General features: G+C 39.1%; 1 protein-coding gene across 6 annotated transcripts in view; it reads right to left on the bottom strand.

Annotated features, from left to right (window-relative positions):
• The window catches only part of scn8ab (sodium channel, voltage gated, type VIII, alpha subunit b), a 72819-nt gene that overhangs the window by 12266 nt on the left and 36245 nt on the right, over positions 1–24308 (bottom strand). For 4 of the 6 annotated variants that reach the window (XM_036151294.1, XM_036151297.1, XM_036151295.1 and 1 more), the window contains 11 exons: positions 20061–20417; positions 19035–19167; positions 16208–16446; positions 13713–13886; positions 13140–13496; positions 12874–13047; positions 11967–12260; positions 8576–8693; positions 6813–6967; positions 5598–5771; positions 40–162 (listed from right to left, as the gene is read on the bottom strand). In XM_036151294.1, coding sequence (XP_036007187.1) covers positions 40–162; positions 5598–5771; positions 6813–6967; positions 8576–8693; positions 11967–12260; positions 12874–13047; positions 13140–13496; positions 13713–13886; positions 16208–16446; positions 19035–19167; positions 20061–20417 — 2298 coding nt within the window. The remainder of the gene's footprint in view (positions 1–39; positions 163–5597; positions 5772–6812; positions 6968–8575; positions 8694–11966; positions 12261–12873; positions 13048–13139; positions 13497–13712; positions 13887–16207; positions 16447–19034; positions 19168–20060; positions 20418–24308) is intronic. The other 2 variants (XM_012878156.3, XM_036151298.1) reach the window with 1 other exon arrangement.

Below are 24308 nucleotides of genomic sequence, written 5' to 3'. Positions count from 1 at the left end.
CATGCAAAAGGAGCAGCTGCCTGGAGTCTTAGGTCTTACCCTCATCCCTTCAAAACGTGACAGGGCCCTGAGGGGTCTCAAGGCCCTCAGTGTCCTGAGTGATTTAATCGGGCCTAGATCGGAGTAGCCCAAAGCATTAGCTATAAGGGTGACTATAGACACCTAGACAGATAGGGAAAGAAGAAGAAGGAAAGACAGAGGCAGAAGAAGAAGAAAGTCGCCACACAGTTAGAAGGGATATAGAGAGAAAGGTGGCCCTAAATCAACCGTAAGGATGGCTGAATGATTATATACAGAGTACAAAGATAACTCCTTTATGTTTAAAAATACTTTTACAACATAAAGGTTCCAACAGTAAAAGAAATGGTCAATAATGTCCAGAGTTTTTCCCTTGTTTAAAACCTCATGTTTGTGTTTGGTTTAGTTTTGGCAAGCCGGTCTAGCATGAAAACCAGCTTAACAGCACAGTGAGCACACCTGGAAAGAAACTTGTGGTTGACACAGTGAGAGGAAGAGAAGAGAGTCCAACAAAGGGACAAAACTGGAGGAGAGATGTGTTCACGAAACACTTAAATCAATGTGACACGATAATATAACACACAGTACACAGTACGAAACGGTACCAACACCAGCGAGCATTTCACTCAAAGAGGGGAGAGAGAAAGAGAGAGAGAGAGAGAGTATGCAGGAGGTTGAGGACAACTTTCAGGGTTGGAAGAGAGAGGGTAACCTGTGAAAGTAGGAGCCCCACCACAACACACAAACCTTACCCTGGACCCCCATACACCGACCTCTCAGTCCCCCTCCTGAGGTGCACAATGTCTCCCTTAACTTAAAGAGAGACACAGTTATAGGAACCTGCTGTGAGAGAGAGGACAGGTCAGTATTAGGGCAAAGGATTGGGTTGTAGTAACAAGATGTGGTGTTTTCCGCTAAATAGGTAAAGCATCAGTTTTGGATAACAGTCACCTTTAAAAAGTATTGTAACCACAATGATCGGTCTCATACAAATTCCATTCTCCCACTGTTAATTTCCATTGTCAAGTAACATTTTGGATTTTCTTCTTTTAGGGAAAGTGAGTTCTCTCTGGTTAAAAATGTATATATTACAGCTACAATGGTAAAAAGCTGTACATAAGTGAGATCCAAAATTACAGAAGGGAGGTCAGATTATTATTGTATGCACAAATCAATGTGTTTATCTGCAAGACACATAAGTTTTATCTGGACTTCCAGCAGGTGTGGGTATACCCAGTGTTGTGCATGAATACATTCAAATGAATGCGTTCATGAGTGGACCTTAAAATATTTGACAAGTTTAACAGAACAGAGGCGTTTTTTAAAGTGTTGAGACATGAGAGGAATGCTTTTCATCTTGAAATCATTTAATAGCACCGTTTGGAGCTGAACAAGAGATCTACACTGTATTTTTAGGCGCAAAGTTTAGATATTTTGGTCGCAGTTGTAGCATTTCCCCTCAAGGTGTGTGTGGTGAGTATTATATCCACAGATCTGTGTGGATATTTGTGTAGTTATTGTTTCATTTTCTCTCTAACCTCTTTCCTACATGGTGCGACTGGCAAACTGCAGCTCCAAAGATGCTCATCATCAGCGCTGCTTTATGAGAGTACAAAGAGGAGCAAGACTGGAGCAGGGTTGCCAACTGTCCCGTTTTATCCGGGACGTCCCATATTTTGTGTTCATTTCACTGATTTTCCAAAACCCCAAAGGGTTGGCGAGAAACGTTAGTATTTGATACAAGCTTGTAACCAAGAGGACTTTACTATGGAATCTGAGCAAAGACACATATGTGATCTCTACATTTCCTTGGTGGGTAAGGAGCCAACACTTGAATTTCCAGACCTAATACCAGCGACTGCAACATCTGTGCAGGTATGCCACGTTTATTTGGCTTTTTCTCATACGATCACACACAACAAGAGCTATTAGCAGGGCTAAAATCAATCCCCCCATCCTCCCTGGCAACTATTTTACGAGGAGGAAAAGTGTATAAATACCAGCTAAATACATGCATTTGTGAAGATTAGAAGAGGCCTCCGTATTACATTGAAAAAGAGGAGAGGACAGCCTCCTACCTTTCTACTAATACTGCTTTCTCTCCGCTCATATTGAGGACTCCACATTTCAACCAAAATTTGAGCTGTTCTATGTGTCTCTCGAGTGAAGCATGTAGAAATTAAGTTTCCAGGAAGTTGTCACCTTTCAAAATGACTGCTATTGTGGAGCTGTTTCTGGGCAAATGTAACGTAATTTTAGAAATGTCCCATTAAAGGTGTCAGAGTGTTTGCTCACCTAATGTGGTAACCTGACATGAGATCCCTGTGTTCTCGATTCCTTGCTCCTGTGCACACCTTTGAGTGCTCACCCTACTGGGCTGCCGTGAATTTACCTGCCTGTCCACCCTCCAACGATCCTGATCCCTCCTCGCCAATCCACATGCAAAATCAAAGTGAGAAAAGAAGCGCAACCACCATCTACCAGCTGCAGCTCTCTGTTTGCAGACTCACTCCCTGCCCTGGATTCATCCTCTACTACCAACTGTAAGCTACTCAGACTGAATCCCAGTCATTGCATTCTTCAGCAGTAATTTTTTAATCTCCTTTTTTACTCAGTTCATGATCAGAGCCTTCCCCCATTGTCCTGATATCAAATATCTGATCTATTTAAACAAACCTTCTCTTCCAAAATAAATGACAAAGAGTCTGCTAAATGTTTGTGGTCATTTAACCAGGGGAATAGATCTGTGGCTGCATTAGCTGTTGAGTTTTGTTCCCTGGCTGCCGAGTCGGGCTGGAATGATGAGGTGGCATGCCACAATAAACCCAAGACCTTAGATGATCTCATAGACTTGTCCATTCGTGTAGCTAATCAACTCCAACTTGCCACCAAACAGGAAGTGACTACAGCTTGCATCAGTAAGGTGGAAGGTTGGATACCCAAAAAGACATTGAGACAGCATTCAAATTTGAAAGAAAATAAGAAACCTACACACAGAACATGTTGTCTCCAGAAATTCCCCGAACTGCAAACAATAAAGAACAAAAGCTAACTTTATTGCTGGGTAAAGTCCTGCAGCTTTCAAAGTTAGAGCATCGATGTGTATTACAGTCATTGTAAAACTGAGTACACCTTTTTTTTCTTTTTTTAAGCACACCTTCTTTGAGCTCTAGATATTTACATATTTTTAATTAATCTAGGGTTTGATTTGTTTTCCATTGATTTTTCTAAGTTGGCTCTACCGTTAATAATTAAATATGTGGTGTTTAGTTTTGTGCAATTAATGTGAGATTTCAAACCAGGTCATTTACACATTAACGCCCAAACTGAAAATGGGAGGGCTTTATTTTACTGTAGTAAGGTGTCAGAACAATGCTGTTGTTAGAAAACTAAATGAGTGGAAAATCTTAGCAGATAGTTTAAAAATTAAGTATGTGTAACTTGTGAAATCATTATTATTGTATGTTAGCGCCACTCATTTCACAGTGAACTATAAATGAGTTATTGAAAGATGTTAGCAGATATTTGGACCAATTTTAAAAGGTTATTCAAACATCCGGAATTATAAATTCTTGTGTTGAATGATTTTCTCTCTCTCTCTCTCTCTCTCTGAAACAGTAGCACACATATGTATGCAAACATCTCACCCTACACAAACAAAGACAGTAACAGAACAATGCAACATTTTAGCAAAAAAGGTTTTTACATTCTTGTTCTTTCATTGCAACGGTACAAAACATAATGTCAACAGATGTTTATGTACAGCTTTTTGGTTATCTCCAAGTTTCATATAAGAGCTGAAAATCATGTCTTCTAAAGAATCATTTTTTCAAATTCTTTTTTTTTTCAGAATTTGGAGCCACTAACGTCTTATTATTTATTCCAAATTCCTCATGTACCATATTTTTCAGACAATAAGGCACACTTAAAATTCTTACATTTTTTCAAAAATCGATAGTACGCCTTATAATCCGGTGCACCTTATATATGATTACCGTACTTATGCTTACTGACCGATTCAATGTGGTAAAATGCGCTTGAAAATCTGTTAAAATGTGCAAATACGACTGGTTATCAATGAAGCCGCTCTGCTCAATTGATATTCTGAGCATTACGGTACACTGTATCACTACCTGATCAGTCCTGTAATAGGACCCCTGAGCAGTCTACAAGACTGCCTGACTGTAATGTCCAAACTAGACGTGCATTCATGTAAGGCAGCCCACGCCCGGAGTACACGCTAGCAACAAAAAAACAAATAAGTTAATTAAATATAAAAGTTACGTTTATTTTGGCTTTATGTTAGAAACAGGGCAGTATAGTCCAACTACTCTGTCCTCTTGACAGAGACGAATAAACTCTCCCTCTCAGGAGAGAGCTGTGAACGCGGAGGGGTGGAGTGATATTTCACACTTGGGAAGAATATTTAATGAACTTTATAATCTGGTGCGTCTTATGTGTGGACACAGACATATATAGACGTGTTAATTCACAGTGTGCCTTATAATTCAGTGTGCCTTATGGTACAAAAAAATACGGTAATTCTCCTAAACAACACTGTCGACAACAGCTAAGCTCTAACAAAATTTAAAGGTTTTGGTCCAACAGAAGTGTCCCATGATCATATATAATAAAAGGAAACACGGCTGGAATTTAAAGACACAACACCTTAGGGTTACTCATTCAGTGATGCTGTTATTAACAGTTCTCACAGGTCAGCACTCATGTTAGATTTGAGGAAAAAGTCTACACGTTTTTACCTCACATGCCAGATGACATGTTTCACCAGAGAGTCTAAACGTAGACAGACAAAAATCATAAAGAAAAAAAAAACAAGATTCTTATTAAAAATTAAACCAGCAGCAATCAGAAAGGGAAAAATTACTAAATATTAGAACGTAAAACCTTGTGATAAAATCTCTCTTTAGAAAAGTACAAAACAGGATTCTTATTTTAAGTATTAAGTAATTGCAGTTCCAAATCTAAACTAGCATTATGGACTGAAGATGCAGTATTTCTACAAAAATATCGCTTTCATTTTTCCAGGTAGAGTTTTGACCACATCACAACACTGAGACTATACTGGAAAAAGTTGGCCCCAAAGTGCAGGATTAGCGATCAGAACCCAAGTGCAATCCATGAAGCCAACAACTATATAACATACAAGTGTTTTTATGGACCCAGGCATGAATTTTATCCATCAGAAGATCTATTGATAAATCAGAAACAGAGCCTCAGCATGTTTACAGGACAGAAGTAGGCCAACAATCTTAAAGCATCTAATCTGAGTGTCATTAATTTACTTTAAATAGTTTTCAATAATACAGGGAGTTAAATACATGCTGTCATCTGCAGTGAGAATAGACAGAGCAATGTCCTATCAGATTCAAACAGTAAGGACTAAACTTGGAAGGATTCAAATCAACTGAAATATCTGTATTGGATTGTTTGTAAACCCAAAACATGTTGGTTTAATCAGAAGAATTTGACATTTAATGCTAATTGTTACAAGCTTAAAACCTATTATGGCAAAGAGCTCAATCAAATGATCTGATTCGGCAGAATTTAAAAGTACTTACATCCACAATGAAGAAGTCCAGCCAGCACCAGGCATTGGTGAAATACTTGACAAAGCCGTAGGCCACCCATTTCAGCAACATCTCCAGGATGAAAATGTAGGTGAACACTCGATCGGCATAATCCAGAATGATGCGCACTGTCTTCCTCTGTTCAATGTACACATCTTCAAAGGCCTGAAATTTAGCAGAATTACATAATGACCTGTGGATTGACCGAGAAAAGCCATCTTTGACATTTTAATTTGTATAAAGCTTGAGTACTGAAGAGGCTGTTTTATTTCTTTGTTAATTTTGACGATGGGGTGTGGTGGCCTAGTGCCTAGAGAGTTGTTGTTGTTGCTGTAGTTGTATGGAGGACCGATTTTGACATAACTACTAATAAATATAGAAATAAATAAGTAAATAAGCATAAAATACATGAAGAGGAATAAATAAATCAGCTAATTAAAAGAGATATTTACATTTATGTCTCATTGTATAATTTAATTACTGATTACTTTATTTACTTGCTGTGTTGTGCATTTATTTCATGCTTATTTATTTATTGAGCATGTTTTATTTCTATATTTATTTCTATATTTCTTTTTTGTTATGTCAAATTCAGTCCCTCATATTGTTGTTGTTGTTATTATTAAGTACACAATTAGCTGTAGTTTCCTGCCCCACAGTCATCACGACGGTAAGTCAAGTATACTGATGCTTTTGATCTGCGCCTATAGGAGTTAATGAATCACTTGCAACAACTCTCCCTTTTACAAACAGTATTTTTGTACAACTTTACATAAAAACCTGGTGATGAATAAAAAATAATGACTGACAACTCCAAGTATGGCATGTATGTATTCTTCACCACATTAGGGGGGAGGGGTGCTTTATTTCCAGAAAGCTGCAAACCTAAGCCGAATCCTCTTGGTTGAAATGTTGGTAAAATAACATTTTACCATCCATTAAGGCCTATAATATCAAGAGGAGCTGCAGCAGACAAGTAGGAGATACTAATGCTCCCTTGCTTCCTTAGAGCAAATGATATTTTCCCTACATAAATGAATGTGTGTTTATGCACTTATCGTTCCAGTCTTTTTTCACAGCTCTAACATACATGCTATATCTTGCATATTTAATTTTGGTGTAAAGCCAACCCACTATGGTTTGATTAACTTCCTAATAATCTACACTATTAAATGCCATGGCATATGTGTGTGTTTGTGGTTTTACCAGAGCTCCACTGCTGAGGAGGATCATAAAGATGATGAGGGTCTCAAACCAGTTGTGTTCCACTATCAGGTAGCAGGTCTTCCTCAGGAACCACCAGTGTTTCCCCCATCCATGAGTGATGGGAACGTCGCAGCACTTGTATTTGGCCACACACTCTGTAGGATGAATTAAACCACAACTCCTGACACATTCTAAAGAGGCAGATGTTTTGTTTTTTGTTTTTTTTTGTTTTTGTTTTTTTTTCAAAATGCCAACATAATAAAACAGCATGGCTTATGTCAATACTAAATATATAAATGTCCCCAAATTTTTTTTGACATCTATGATACAAGATTTGTAAAAAGCCTTAAAAATCATTATTCATTGTAGTAGCACATGATATTTTTATTTTTCAATATTCATTTGCTATTTGCAACAGTTCATCAGGAAATAAATTAAGGAGCAAGATTGGCAGATAAAATAAATGCATAAAATGCTGTTGCAAAAGACTATGAAGTAATAGAATAAATGTACTTTAAAAAGGTAATCCTTACACATTTTCATGGATTATAACAAAAAATTAAACAATAAAAAAAATCTTTGATTAACTAAATACTGAAAAAAATGGAAATATCTTGATTTATGTAATTAATGTAAACATTTTTATGTATGAGTTGTATTTCAAATCTCCTAGTATTTCACAGTTCATGATACCATACATTTAACAGGTTCCCAGGGCCTTTGAAAGAGAAACAGGCCAATAGCATCCCAGTTCCTCAACTAAAGTTAAATCTATGAATCAGGTGCTTTTCCTGAAACCTGCCTGGAGTGTCTTTTTGCAGGAAAGCACAATCTTAGGCTACATTCACACTGCAGGTATTGTTGCTCGATTCTGATTTTTTTGCAGAAATAGGGATTTTTTTTAAGGTGGTCGTTCATCAGAATTCTGTCTGAACAGTTCAAGTCCGCAAAGTGACCCAAAACCACAGATAACAGAAGGATACGACACACAGTAGAGCACTGTTTACGGAAGGGTTCAATAAAGTTTTGTAAAAACATAAAAAAAAATTAAAAACGCGGCTACCAGCCAGCATCTCTCCTTGTTATTATTAGAAAGCCGTTGAGCAAGGGGAGCTGACAATATTAAAACCACATCATGGGGAGACTAAAAAAGGTAAGAAGAAAGCAACAATGTTTTTTTACGGAGCGCTAACTGCTACTACTGTGTGTGGATGTGTAGTTGGAGCCCGGAGAGTGACGTGAAAGAAAAAACATCCGTTATGTATCCGAATTAGTAAAACATATAATTTATTAATCTACGTTAAGATCCAAATAGGGCTGTTCACGCTGCCATGAAATTTTCAGATATGGGTCGCATATGGGCAAAAACATTGGATTTAGGTCGCATTTCCCTGCAGTGTGAACGTAGCCTCAGTTTCATCTAACCAAGGCACACGGTTACAGTTTGAGTGCCAGTAGAGTTTAGCCCACTCTATGTTTACATCTGAAATGGTAGAACATGTCTTAGAATGCCTACTACATAAGTGGTATCCATTGAAAAAGTGTATACAGGTTGTTATAAAGACTCCATGATGCACACGCTGTAATTTTTTTATTTAGCGCTATACAATGGAATGTTGTCGTTTTTTTTCCATCTTAACACAGCCACCAGGATGCCAAGATGTAGATAATGTGAGATTATGCTACTGAAATAAATTCTATAAAAATACCACAACTTTACACTTCTAAACCACAAAGTCTGACAGATGCTGAGGGTCACGCACCATCAGTCCAGCAGGCATCTGGGTCGAGATACTCCTCTACGACTTCGACCACGGCCACCTCTTCTACATCAGGCTTGATGTCTATTGTGCTGCCCTCAGATGAACTGGTGTCATCCAGCTAAGACAAAATAGATCACTTTAGAGATTCAGTTATTTATATACAGAAGCTGAGTCATCTACACAACAGGGGTACAGTCTTTTCACAGGTGTATCTCAAAAATGTTGAATATTGCATAAAATGCAATATTCTTTACTAGTCATCTCAGAAAGTGAAAGTGGTTTATGATACAGAATCATTGCACGTGGAGTGATGTAATCCTAGGCTTTGTTTCTTGCCATTTTGATCACTTTCGCTTACAGATAATGAAAACAAGAAATTATGTCTCAGGAAATTAGAATACTGTGAAAAAAGTTCATTACGGAAACGCATGGTGTAGGGGCGAAAGACTAATCGAACCATCTCCCTAATCATCTAATGAACTTAAAACACCTGCAAAGGTTTCTTGAGCCCTTAAATGTTCTCTCACACTAGGTCACTCAGGTACATAATCATGGGGAAGACTGCTGACTTCACAGACGTCCAGAAGATATTCATCGACAGCACTTTGAATCGTCTTGTTACTGAATAGTGCAATATAAATAAACCTGCCTTGCCTTGCTATCGACACCCTTCACAAGAAGGGTTAGTCACAAAGGGTCATTGGTGAATAAGCTGGTTGCTCATTGAGTTCTTTATCCAAGTATATTAACAGAAAATTGAGTGTAAGGAAGAAGTGTGGTAGGAAAAGGTGCACCAGCAACAGGGAGAACCACAGACTTGAGACAATTATCAAGCGAAATCTACTCAAGAATTTGAGGGAGCTTCACAAGGACTGGACTGAGGCACATGGACTACATGAAGTTCTAGAGCACTTCCCTCTGCAGACAAACGGTATGGAGACTGCCACCTGCCCACACTGAGAAAGGTACCAAAAGCTGGTTCAATGACCCTGGTGTTCCGGTTCTTGATTGCCCAGCAAACTCCTCTGACCTGAAGCTCATAGAAAATGTATGGGCTGTTGTAAAGAGGAAGATGAGAGACACCAGACCCAATAATGCAGATGACCTGAAGGCAGCTAACAAAGCAAGCTGGACTTCTATTACACCTACGCAGCGCCACGGGCTGACCGCCTCTATGCCACACCCCATTGATGCAGTAATTCATGCAAGTAAAGGCTCAATCAAGTATTGAGTACATAGAAACGGACATACTTTTCAGAAGCCTCACATGTGCTTAAAACATCCTTTTTTGATTGGTCTAATGCAACATTCAACTTTTCTGAGACACTGAAATTGTTTAATGCATCTCTATAAAATAACCGTTTCACTTTCTGAAAAGACAGGGAAAAAATATTACACTTTGATGCAATATTCTAAATTTTTACATGTACTTCTGGGCTATTATACATTCCTTGATTTACTCTAACATGCATATATTTTGTAGTAATGTAGTACTCACAGTTTTCTGAGACTACCTAAACGACAAAGTTAAGGGATTCATAGTGTTATGATTCAAGATGGCAAATTGTGTCACACTGGCTATATTATTATGCTTGCCGGCTGACTGTTTTATCACTCCCTGCTTCTCCCAATTACTGTGATCTGCTGCCCCTGTCATCCATCCTCCCAGCAGCACAATTAGGCTGATTTCATTCACCTGTTCACATGTTTGTACATACTCCGGCATAGAACAGGAAGAAATCCAGTCGGTGCCAGGTTATTTGTAAGTCTTGAGGAAGTTATGTCCAATGTTCTTAGCCTTCCTTGCCAAGTTCCCGTCTCTGGATTTCCCAGTCTCACCGTGCCCTCGATCAGACGCCTTATCACTCTCTGTTTTCCGGACACAACCTGGACTGTCTCACGACCAACAACTTTGCCAAGCCCATCGTCATCGCTATATTTTTTTAAAAAAAACTAGCTTTGTTGGTGCTGAATGATACATTTTTTTATGTAACAGTTGACTAAATTAGATTAGTGAAATCAAGCAATAAACAATTAATTATATATATATATATATATATATATATATATATATATATATATATATATATATATATATATATATATATATATATATATATATTTATTTGTTTATTTATTTATTTATTTTTTCCAGTAATGAGCCCTTCAAATATTAGCTGTTAGCAGTTCTTACTCTGTTTCCCCTGTAGGGTGTTCTGTTACAGCATGAAGTGCAGGGAGGATGAGGTGAAGTGGCTGATGCCATAAGAACCAGGTGCAGGTATAATAGTGATGCAGCTGTATTTTCTTAACTCATCCAACTATAAGCCAGATGAAGGTGACCTATATATTATAAATGTCTACGAGGTTTTGGTGCTGCTTAAACATTTATAACATGCAGATGGTGATGTTTCTGTTGCCTCATCAGGACGTTCCCTGTCTGCCTATGGGCTTTTTTAGTGTGCATTCTCAGCATTTATGCTCACTGTGGAACAGCATTTCTGTCTAAGTGAATGTTCTGAAATGTCATGCCAACGTTGTCTTTTCATGTGGAAGCCAATACCACCCCAGCAGACCGCGCATAAGGTAATACATGTAATATTTTCATATAAATCTGCGGGTAGCTAAAGATAATCGGCCCTGACTGGTGATTTGGTTGGGAAGTCAAAAATAAAAAATATCTTTCCAGCAATTTAAGCTAAGCACTACCAGGTCACCCTGTTATTAGCAATATTTCATGTGGAAGTTGTTACTGAGTAAAGAAGACTGAAAGTTTTTAGTATTTTTAGTACCAGCGATGTGTTCAAAACATGGTCAGAGAAGGCAGGAATATAAAATGCTACATGAAAGAAAATTGTAAGAAACATACTGGATTTGGAAATGTTGGCAGCCTTTTGGAAACCTCAGAGTTAAGCTAGTGATCTAAAATCTCCCCCATCCCCCATTAACAAAATAGGCCATATATGTCTCAGTTTTTAATTTTAGACATCTAGTCACTTTACATGTTCATGGTTTTTTATAACAGTAAGACCCCTGTTTGACTGCCCTTTCTCTTAATATATGTAATATAAGGAGTAACCAAATACTCAAAGCAAGAGTGCTGTTTTTATATGTTCCTATATAATAGTTGTGGAACAGAAACTGGAAGTAAGCTTAATTAATGTTGCCAGGTCTCAGCTTTACAAAAACCAGAGATCAGAAATGTGCCAAAATAATTCAGATTGATGCATTTATATTAGTAATGTCATTTTTGTATTTAAAATACTATATATATCCCCTTAAAACTTTGGCAGTAAACATGAAGCCTGAGGAAGTCTATTCTACCTGACATCTTCAGGCCTATAAAATAAGACCAATACCAAATTTCTCCTCAAAGATACATTTTACTCACATCTTTGCTGTTTTCCACATCCGATTCGCTGCTGAAGTCCTCCGTGTTGAGGTTTTCAAAGTCGGACTCTCCAACAGCGATAGGAACACACACGGTGAGGTTGGGGTTGTGGATGAAAGACATGTAGTCATCATCAATCATGTACTTCCCCACACTGCTCCCTATGCCACTGGTGGTGCCATTGCCATTTTTGGGATAGTCCAGCTCACGGTTGATTTCAACAGTGTGGTTTGCGATGCAGTTGAGCTTCTCCTCATAAATACCATCCAAAGGCTTCTGCTCGTCTTCTATAGGCTGCTTGTCAGGAAGGTAAAGCAATATAAACAGTAATACTGTCAGAAAATATGGTGGATGAAGTTAAAATTTTAAACCACCTTGGGGTAATACAATATTTGTAGGCTTGTGATTAAGCATGGGACAGGAAGAGATCCTTGTGGTATGATAAGTTTAGGTAAAAATGGCACAAATCGTGCTGTTATGATATCTACAAAAATGTTTAAACATACATGTACAGTGTAATCTAATATAAAAATGAAAAGTGGCAATCATTCATAGTTTAACTAAATTATTTACTTACTGACACTGATTACTGCTATCACAATATTTTTCATATAACTACATTATGAGTAACGTGTCCTGCTCAGGTAGCTGAACTGCAGTTCACCGCTCCAAATGTGACCCAAAAGAGATACTCTGGTACTTTTTCTAAGTATTTTCTTTTGTTGATGATTTAAAAAAACAATAGTTTGTTTAATTTTCATCTGTGCTTCCTCCAGCTTTTCATTGACAAAACTTTAAACCATAAGAACAGTATGACGAGAATCTTTAGCACCTTTGAAACCATACCTTTTTAAAACCTTGGCATACCTTGATATCAGTATACCACCGTTGCCTAATTGTGACGTACCTTTTTGAGCACTGTGGCTACAAAGACCCGCATGTTGATCTTAAACCAAGCGATTCCTTTCTTGATGCGGGCAACAGCGAGCTGGAGGTTGTTGGGCTCTCCGTCATCATCAGTGGCAGCGAGGTTGTCTGCACTGAACGAGCTCAGTAGCAAAGCCAGAAACAGGTTCAGCACCTTACCAAAAAACACAAAACATACTCTGGAACCCTAGAACTTAGTGTACACGAGCTACGGTGAATACGTCACGCGATATTTTTCTTTCTTACCACCAGATTTCCTATAACCATGACCATCATGAAGACGATTATGCACATGGCCTGTCCTGCCACCTCCATGCAGTCCCACATTGTTTCAATCCACTCTCCACACAGCACTCTGAACACGATCAGGAAAGAGTGAAAGAAGTCGTGCATGTGCCAGCGTGGTAGCTCGCAGGTCAATGCGATCTTGCACACGCAGTCCTTGTAGCTCTTTCCAAACAGCTGCATGCCCACCACAGCAAAGATGAATACGATAATGGCCAACACCAAGGTCAGATTACCAAGCGCTCCCACCGAGTTACCAATGATCTTGATCAGCATGTTGAGTGTAGGCCACGACTTGGCCAGTTTGAACACTCTAAGCTGTAAATGGAAAACAGCATTACTTGGTTGTATTTCTAACCCATTTGACTAAATATATTAATGTTTTGTCATATTCAAAAGCTAGATCAAGACTGAATTTAAGCCTAATCCTGAGCATCTTGTGACAGAAAGCTGATGTTGCTGACATGCTCATCTAATTTTCCTCTAATCTTAAAAGTGTGCTGAGAAAATTAACATGAGATCATTTTCACTCACCAATCGGAAAGACCTGAGAACTGAGAGTCCCTCCACGTCAGACAGCCCCAGTTCAACTAAACTCAGGGTCACAATGAAGCCGTCAAAGCAGTTCCAGCCTTCCTGGAAGTAGTAGTAGGGGTCCATGGCTACGAGCTTGGCAAACATCTCCCCAGCAAAGATGCCAGTGAAAACCTACAAGGGGACAATTTACAATGAGACCTTAGAGGGGTTTATAAGAACATGTCACTCCATTAAGATACATTAAATAAGAGGAGGTTTCAAATTTAAGTGGTTCCTTTAGCATACATTTCCCCCTTTTTTGTGATGTTTTAAATGTTTCCAGTATGTTACAGAAGTCAAACAAATAAGACATGCTGCTATATTGCAGGTAAAAAACAAAAACCAGGTTTAGATAATGTTTTGATGAAATCAGCAACCCCTTCTATAAAACAACATGTCTGGATGGCAACATAACTTACTGAAATCCCCCACTTACTTATGCTGCTTCTATTAAGAAAAACTTTTTATAAACCTGGAGACTGTTTAGTAAAAAATAAGGAGGACATCTTATGCTCTTGTTTGCCAGGGGCTTGCTGTCTGAAAGACCAATATTGATGCATCAAACAACAGTTCAATTTTCAACACTCTGACTTATTGAGTTGGTCAACTTAAATCACTTTGCTTCGATAGTGTACAAAAACACACAACCTTTGGTAAATAACATTCTGACATAGCCTTTCTTTGTATCAAACATTGTTGTGTTTGTAATTTCATTTCCAGCTAAATAAGGCTCCCACGACATGCTGAGAAATCCTTTAGCATTAGCGTAGCAACTTAGAGAGGGCGTATATACCCCATAGGACACCAGTGCAAAATAATTTACACTAATCCTACTCATATGTTGAAGCAAAACCCTAATCGTGTCCCAAAACATAACCTCAAGGTACACTATGCCGACCTTCTGTCTGAACCAAAGAAGATTAAATTGCTTGGCATGGCTAATGCTTGACATGGCTCAGGCGTCATGGCAGTTGGACCTATTTCCTACATTTAGTGGCGTCTCTTTAAATCTAAAGGAGGCACTTCACACCCGACCCCCTGGAGGTCACAGAGCATTCCCCTCCACCCCGTTCAGCCATTTTTGTAGAATGCTGGAGGACGGTGTTATGAACAACTAAAGATTTTGACTTATTCACCTGTAGCTAGTACATCCTTGAGCTTGGACTACAAAAATCGTTCAGAGAAATAAAACTAGCGGATTCGCGAAATTGATAAATTTGATAAATACATAAATCACTTCTGCAGCAAAATGCTGTGGCGTAATTTTTCAAAAAACATAATGGAAAACAGAAAAAAACTAAATTGCCTGAAAGCTATGACCCAGAGTATGACAATATCTACGCAGCACTTGCACAAAGTACATTCGAATTTTCTCCACTCCTAGAGACTATAAGTACACAACAACATGTCTTTAAGGGCTAAAAATGGATTTTGAATATGTCCCCTTTTAACACAATGGAGTATGTGACGAGGCCTCAATCTTTCACAAAATATACTTCATAAAAGTAGCAAGACGACGGCTGCACAAGACTGCTTTAGGAACACTTTTAGGTATTTGAAAAGTATAAATTTTGCTTTAAACAGGCTTACACAGATGCATTTTTATCTTTAATTATTGCACTACTGGCAAATACAGCCTTTCACAAAGAGGTGAGCCTTCTCGCATTACAACTTTAAAAAATAACCATTGTTTTATTAAATAATGGGATGATATTTTGGTTTGGTCTAGTAGCAGTTCTTATATGCACACGTTACTTGCAATGAATTGCTATTTATTAATATTAAAATCTCTTCTGACTGAACATTTTAAATGCTAGGGTACGGTGAAAAATCTGCACATTCACCCACCGGACAGCTAATCGTGTGTCCGGTCAGTGCTGCAGAAGACACCCAGTGATTCACACTGCACCATCCACCCTCTAATGCAGGGTGAATTAAATTCCTGTTTCACTTTGGACAGCTACCAATGCTTATGACCTCATTTCCTGTCTCAGTGCTGATGCAGAGCCAATACTGCTGTGCTACAGTGATTTTTTGGAAAGCAAGGACTGGAAACGGCCAAACTAAAATGTCTTCCAAGAGGTTAACATGTTCCCTGCCAAAACATTTCATGCCACCTTTAAATGTGTCTTTAAAGTGTGTCAAATATATGAGAGACTTCACCAGATCTGTCAAAAAACTGTTTTTGTGCAATTGGGATAAACGGGAAAAGAAAAAAAGTGAAGAGGAGGAGATGAGACTGCAGGGCTGACCAGTTTGCGTCATTAAAATGGAAATACATATTTAATGAGACTTCCATCTGATTATTCTATGTAGTAAGTTTGAGTTCTTAAGTGCACATGTGAAATTATGCAGTCTTACTTTAGGGGACAAACACGATCTGAAGTTCCTCTTTAGCTCGAGAGGAAGAGAAAAAAAGAGCATAGAAGATGAGAAATGTTGTAATCTCTTACCAGGTTGCCAACAGACAGGACATTCTCAAAATTTTCGGTCATTGGGTAGTGCTCCATGGCCATGAAAAGAGTGTTGAGCACAATACAGATGGTGATTGCCAGGTCCACAAACGGGTCCATAACAATCAAGTAGACAATGTGCTTGAGCTTCAGCCAGAAGGGGCAGCATTCCCAGATGAGGAAGATGTTTGCAAACTTGTACCAACAGGGAGGACACTTCCTTTGGGATTCCTCTAATTCTGCAGGATGAGGAAGAAAAACAATCACGAAGAGTTTTTTTTATTGCAAACAGGTTGTCTATTGTGATCATATCTTGAAGAGTTAAACTTAAGTTATGACTAATATGATACAGCACATGTATATAACCCATTTCACAATACCTTGCAAATGTATTCATAATCCTTGATATTCTTTGCACTTTCTCATGTTACAAACACACACTTCAATGTATTTTGGGAGGATTTTATTTTTTCACATGTCCTGTTGTTGCATTTTGGGCATACCATGCATAGAAGCTGGTTGCCTACATGTGACTTTGTAGATTTGAGTATATTAAATCTAGACTTGTTCCTCCATCAAAGTAGTTCAGCCCTAGTGGCCCTAGTTCAGACCGACACAGCCCCGGTAGACATAGGCGCCCATGAGCCCACTCCAGAATGTAGAGTGGGCTCACACACAGACAAAACCCCCTAAAATGGGCTTAGCTACCCAACGGTCCCCCACTACAAGGTCCCAGGCATCCCCATACCTCCGGTCCCTGATGAACCACCACAGATGCTGGGGTGGGAGCAAGGTTCCCACGCTGCCCCAGGTGGTGTTTACAAGTCAAATGTTGTGTTAAATGCAGAGACTATGGCGTCTCTGGATTTGGGGCCAGTGGAGCCTGGACTCCCCAGATGTCGCTGTGTACCTCTATGTTCACAATGATCAGTGCGACAAGATCGTTCTTTATAAAGTAATGTTGTAAAAATGACAGATTTCCTTTTCCATGCCCATCATGTTCTCAGTGGACAGTCATGGGGCACAAATCCTACGGCCCCAAGCTTGGATCGTCCAATCAAAATACTGGAATTGCACACGTTACGTTTACGTTCTCCAGGATAGTGTGCAACCATCCAGTGTTGGTTGTCGGTGCTGGCTCATTGAAGGATCGTTGTGAATCTCTGTCTTCAATAAATGAACAATACTAGTGAGCCTTTATTTGTAATTTTATGTATAAAAGTTAAATTACATTTAGCTTATATACAATGGCATTTCTAGTGTGTTGGTTTATGCTATTTTATCTGTTTAATTAAAAACTGATCAAAATTAGGTTGTACGCATCACAAAAAATGTGTAATAGGTGTTGAGTTTCTGTGCCCCACTTAACTTATCATGCCAGAGATGCCACTGTATGTACATCTGGAGCACATTTAAATTATGTTTGTAGCTGTGGTATGTAAGACCCCAGTGATTGCTTATGAGGGGATTTTATATTGACCAACACAAAAGTGGTGCACAACTGAGTAGTGGGGAAAAATATGCTTTTACAACTTTTTTAGAAGTAATAATATAAAAAGTGTGGCTTGCATTTGTGTGCAGACCTTCCAGAGTCATTACTCTTGTAATTGTTCAATGTTATTGTGCTGCTGAACGGTGACCCTCTATGCCAGTCTCAAGTATTTTGCAGCATCTTACATGTTTTCTTTGCCCCTTCGTTTGGTCCCATCTGCTTTGACGGAGAAAATTATGCATTGTTTTTAATGTTTTATAATAAACCAAGGAATCGCTTGGTTTAATAAATCTGAAGACTGGCGTGCATTTTTATTGAGAACTCCTGAGCCTATACTTTGTAGAAGCACATTTCCCTGCAATTAAAGCTGGCTGAAAGTAGAGGGCTGCTGACCTGCAGACAGAAAAGCAAAGCATCCCCACAGCATGAAGCTGCCACAACCATGTCTCAGTGTGGGGATGGTGTGTTCAGGTTGATGTGCAGGGTTAAGTTTAACTCCACTTATGCCAAATATTAGAATTCTGGTGTCATGTGACCAGAGCACATGACCTACACTATGAATTTAAACCAGACCTCTTGTAGCTTTCTTAAAAATCCATAAAGGCCAGATTTGTGGCGTGAATGAATACTATTATTCTTGCCAAAAGAATGAACCACCAAAGCTGTGGATCTCTCCTCCAGAGCAACCATGGCCTTCTTAGCTGCCCCTGAGACAAATGAGATTTGTCAGATGATAAAACAAAACTCTGGGGGATGTTCAAACCTGAAATATTGTTTTATAACCCGTAAACTATGAATTTCTTAGCAAATATGTCTCTTTACTGTCTGCTGTGTTCCTTGGTCTATGTGGTGCTGTTTATTTACAAATGTTCGTCAGGAAAACATCTGTGTCAATCAAAAACAGCTGTATTGATACTGTGTTTAAATTATACACAGGATTCTATGAATGAATGAAAGGAATTTATTTCAGACAATTCATTTTAACAAATTTAACAGAAAATAATAAATAAACCAATTTCAGAATTCATCATTAGAGTAAAGGGGGTAGAATTTAAAAGCAGATCACACCTCTTTTCTATTTTTTCTTCCTATTTGCAAAAGATTAAAAAAACATGTATTTTTCTTACCACTTTAAATTTTTTCACTACTGTGTTTATCTGTCACATGAAATCACAATAAATTGCATTAAAGTTTGTGGTTGTAACATTACAACATGTGGAAACAATTTAAATACATCCTGATCAAATGTACATATTAAAGCAGATAATTCTTCCCATTTCTATAAAAAATATGATATTTTTGCTAAATGAATTGAACTAAGTGCACCAAGCTTACCTTCTAACAGTGTGTTGGTGACCACGCTCATCTGACTGTTGGCATGGTCCTTTCCTTTGAAGGAAGAGTTGAGCTGATCCACCGATATCATAAGAGAGCCAGAGTGTTTCTTCTTAATCTCCACATCAGTAGTCTGTACTCAGAGAAGACAGATGGTCATTCAGAAAAGCCCAGGATGTATACAAGACACAGAAGCAACGCTTTAAAGCTACCTCAGCCACTAAATGATACCCGTGTTCCACTAAAGAGACAAAATAAAGAAAACATAGCCCCGATCTTCATATCAACTCTGCAAATAACACTGAACTCTTCCTAATGCCTTTGTAACATTGAATTGCATGCACTGGCATGCATATCATGTCAACAGAGGGAAATTCAAGACACCATTAACATCTCCACCATGCTAAGCTTCAAAAGGAGTAAACAGGTAAGAACAGGTTGACTGGTAGGAGGTCTACCATGCTTTCTGGAAGGGGAAAAATATTGTTACAAAAAAATATTTCAGGCTTGTTTGTTGTGCCATCCAGGGTTGGGGATGGAGGGTAGATGAAGACAGAGAGGAGGAGAGCTGTAGTAGAAGAAGAGTAAATAGGAAAGACACCTATGGAGAGAAATGGGTAGTAAGGAGAATAAAGGTGCCTGCATCCCATTGAGGGTACACTAGGTGATGGTATGAAGGGGAAGTTCTTTAACAAGAAATGCTGCTTTTTTCTAAATTTAGTTGATAACATTTTGATTAGGTTTGCTAGAGAGGGAGTTTGTAGAGATGTTGCTGCTTGTTAGTTATTTAGAAACAAAAATATAGCAATAAATCAATAAAAAAAATTAATAAAACAGAAAGAGTAAGTGGCTCTGTGAAGGGAAATTCCTAAATAGAATCTGATTATTCAGGAGGAAAGAAGAGAGCTCAGAGTTTGGGAAACAGAAAAACACGGGGAAATGGGACTGGGCTTTGAAAGGAGGAGCTGCAGAGATCAGGGCCGTCATCATGCCTAAACTGTATGGGTGTCCCATGGACGTCCTTACACTGTCATCAGTGGCTGCCTTATCTATTTTCACCTCAGGCAGAAGCCGTCTGCCAGGCCCGGGGCCGATGAGAGACACCACGCCGTTGCAGTCCACCGTGCTGTTCCGTTTCCCTCCAGAGTGAGGCGCCAGTGGGTGGATGCGCGATGAGCCTTGGCTGTAGCCGCTGTAGCTGTTGCGCCGGTAAGGTATGAACAGCGAGCCTCGGCGGTCTTCACTCTCCTCTACAGTACTGTGCTCGTCGTCTGCAAACTCGTTTTCCGAGCCCATGTCCTTGGAGCGGCCCTTGAAGCTGAAGATGCTGCTGCGGCTGTTGTGGCGTGACATGAAGGGCGAGCCAGGGATGCTGAGCAGAGACTGAGGAAAGACAGATGAAAATATGGAGGATTTAGGGCTGTTGAAAACAGCTGGAGAGAACAAGCGGATAAAAACCCAGAAAACAGGCTCAGTTAAATGAGAAAGAAGTTTGCATTTAGACACATAATATACAAACTCCTACAGGCTATATACTTTACCTCAAAAAGGTAAAACATTTATAATCTTTATTTCAGTTATTTAGTTCGAGTGAACATCTATTATTACACACACAAAGTGGTGTATTGGTAGAATTTAATAAAGTTAGTTTGGATAATTATAGTTCTTTTTATTTTGGGAGATTAACCATTTTACAGTGAAGGTAAATTCCCCATGCAGAGTTGTCTGCTCGCACTGATTTTGCACTTGTTCTTAAAAATGGAAATTGAAAAAGCTGATATCATCCATACAAGTTAAGCATGCTCTAACTCATTAAATCTGAAATGCAAATAAACCTCTACTAGGTGGCCAGCTTGAACACAATAATATAAACAGACTTCTAAAATGATATACAGTAGAAAAAGTATTGCAAATCAACCTTTGAAGTACACATAAACACTTAAAACTCAGAGGAGATGAACCAGTTTATACCTTCTGTTCGCTAAAATACATAGACACAGCAGTTTAGTAACAAAAATGCTTATCTTCATAAAATCATGACACAAGAATAAAACACTTATTTCATGGGTAAACTGAGAAGGGTATATCTGCACACTGTAAGAGGGAGGTTAGAAACTTTTGCCATTTAGTACGCACAAACATTCATTGGTTTGTTTAATTGGCCCCCTCTTCCCTTCCGCTTTTCAGTTTTTCTTTACTTTCTGCAGTACACATAGTTTTGGAAACTGTAGTCATAAATGTAATTTGGATGTGTAGCTTAGTGGATTTTCCAAACAGCTACATCTGCAAGAAGGGAAGGCAAATCCAAGTTCAGGGGAAGGTGTAACCAAAGCAAAGCCAAACATGTGACTGGATGAGCATGTCACAAAGGGTGTATTTATATTTTATGGGTGTATGTTTTGTTCTAAGCCTCATTGGATAACCATTTCACCACATCTGTTTATACTGGCTGGGTTATGTTCACAACAGGTTTTGATGCCCAGTTCCAGTTTTTTTGCTGAAATCTGATTATTTTTATTCTCATTCATACTACTAATTAAATATGACCGCCATCAGACTTCTGTCTGAACTGTTAAAACCCCAAAGCAACCCACATGCAACAGAACGAGAAAGTTGACGTCACACAACAGCACAATGTTTACAGAAGTAATAGCAGATGTGATTGTTGTTTTTTTTGTGTAATTATTAATAGAAATGCTCAATAAAGCGTCATTCAGAAAAAAAGAAAAACATGACAGTGGATACAGTATCTCTATGTTATTATTAAATTGTTAAGCAATGGGAGCCAGCAATATTAAGACCACATCAGAACAACAACAAGAAAGATGAGAAAAATAGACAACACAGCTTTTAAAAATGGTTGTTTGTGGAGCTGTGACTGCTACTGCTGTAAAGAAGTCTGTATGATATTGTAGCGAGAGCCAGGACAGTGACATAAAAGACGAATGAACTATGAAATGACATTTCAGATAAAAGATGCCTTGGAAACTATCGGATATGTATCTGATTTAGTACCACATATGAGAGTGGCACAAATCGTTCTCCTCAGCACCTCCTCAGCAGCCATAAAGGACTGCAGAGGCCTGTTCATCACCCATTTATTTAAATGAGGTGTGTGGAGGCAGGGAAACCATTAAAACATGCAGAACAGTGGATCCTGAGGACAAGGTTTGAAGACCCCTGCTTTAGATGATGTTGTGGGTTATTTTGCCACCCTCTGATTAAGTTGTTGATGCATTCTTGAAGTAAGTTTCCAGGAAATGTGGTTAATCACAGTTAACTTAAAGCTGTAGTTGGTAATCCTGTTCAGAAGCACTTTTTTGTTATACTGGGTGAAATGGTCCTTCCATCCTGAGAGTAGGCAAGGCAAGGCAAGTTTATTTATAAAGCACTTTTCAGTAACAAGACGATTCAAAGTGCTGTACATGAACACAAAAAACATTGTAGAGGGAAATATTACATAGGACATTAACAAAGGAATAAGCTAAGTACATCCTTAACTAGACTTCTTTAGTTTTACTTATGGCTACAACTTAAGGCCTCTGATCTTACCTTTGTGACACTACAGTTAAAACAGAAAGAGAGTAAAGGGTGGGGGGGGGAGCGCAGCGGAGGCAGTGTGTGTGCATGTGTGTTTTAGTGTAATCGTGAGTGTGTGTCAGTGTAGGTCCATGACAACTGCCCCAGATAGCCCCCATAGCCGTAGTCATTGATAGAACAATAGCCCCATTTACACTACCCTTGTTAAACCGATCCATGCCGAGCTCAGTCCGAGCTTGGATCAGTTAACCCAGCCGAGCTTGGTTCTGACGACCGTTTACACATCACGCTTTCTCGGTTCCTTGGTTTCCTCGCCTCCTGGTGACGATCTGCGGTACTACTGCTCTCTAGGATTGAAGTAGGGAATCAGGCAAATAAAAGTGGCGGTACCCGTAACATTCAGGAAGTTATGTTTGGTTATATTTCGTTGATGGCGGAGAGTCAGGCGAAGACAGCAACTTTTGGTGAATTTACTTGACAGAGTCGGCTTTTGGGAAGTGGATAAGGCAAACGAACGTCTAATAAGGATTTACAGACGCAGGAAACAACGACATCACACTGCTAAGCAGAATCATCATTGGAAATTGTGTGGCATGGTAAGGAAGCTAGTATTATTATGAATGACTGAAATGTCAGCTGGCTGTAAGGAGATGACGCGGTCTGCTCATGTGCTCTTTGTTATTAGAGAACCGTGCCAGGGAACAACCGGGCCGAGCCCACACATGGAACTGGTCTAGATTTAGCGCGGTACGGTTGTGTCTGGCTCGGTTCAGTTCAGCTTGCATTCCATTTACACTCTATAGTTACCTCGGTTACCGAGCTCGGACTGGTCTCGGCATAGTTAAAAAAGGATAGCGTAAACGGGGTAATTATCAGGCAGTTCAGTAGTGCTCTGTTCCGAGTCACAGATGTCAGAGAAAGTGGGGGCAGAGCATCTTGTTTACGTAACATCCAGGAGAAAGTAAGGTAGTCAGCCTTTCAAGGCGGACACAGGGGAGCCTATTTGGATAACAGCATTTGTTTTAGGGCAGGTTAACTCTTTTTTTCTGTCTGCCTTAAAGTCTCACTGGTATATCTCAAATGGTAAATCCAAATTTGTGGTATCTGCCAAAGTCAAGCTATCAACTTCTCCTATTCCATCCCACCAGCAAGTTCAGGAAGTGCAGCTGGCCTATGATTCTGTACAAGGATCGCATCCAGTTTATGGTTTCGTTAATGCAGCATTTCAGTCTGTGTTGAATATACGACATATCCCTCACATAGTCCAGGCAGCCTTATCATGGGCTGAAACAGCTGGAACATTTTCGGAATTTCTCGATATTCCAGGTAACCGCCAGCTCCAAAAAGCAGAAATCCTGTTATCAATTCAATTATGAATGCATCTTCCACATCCTCGACCGACAAAATGGACAGACACATGATCCTCCTCCCGGGAGTCCACCATGTGTCCAGCTGCAAATGTACCACTGGGGCATGAGGGCTCTCCTTTGCCAGTCTTCTAGTTGAGAAAATTTGATAAATTGCATTGAGAGACCAGCTGACCAGATCCATAAGTTACAATTTGAAGGACATGTAAAGAGAGGCTTCAAAAAGATTGATGGAAGCAGAAGCAGGGCTGATACAGGTGATGGAGAGGAGAAAGAATAGCCTCTGCCTTCAAAGACAGCAGAAAGACAAAAGCTCCTTTCTGAATACATAAAGTGTAATCATAAAAGTGAACAAAAAATGAGAACT

Source organism: Fundulus heteroclitus, chromosome 20 (genome assembly GCF_011125445.2).
Source record: "Fundulus heteroclitus isolate FHET01 chromosome 20, MU-UCD_Fhet_4.1, whole genome shotgun sequence".
Taxonomy (NCBI): domain Eukaryota; kingdom Metazoa; phylum Chordata; class Actinopteri; order Cyprinodontiformes; family Fundulidae; genus Fundulus; species Fundulus heteroclitus.
The sequence above is the reverse complement of the archived record's forward strand: the minus strand, read 5'-3'. Positions and strand labels throughout refer to the sequence as shown.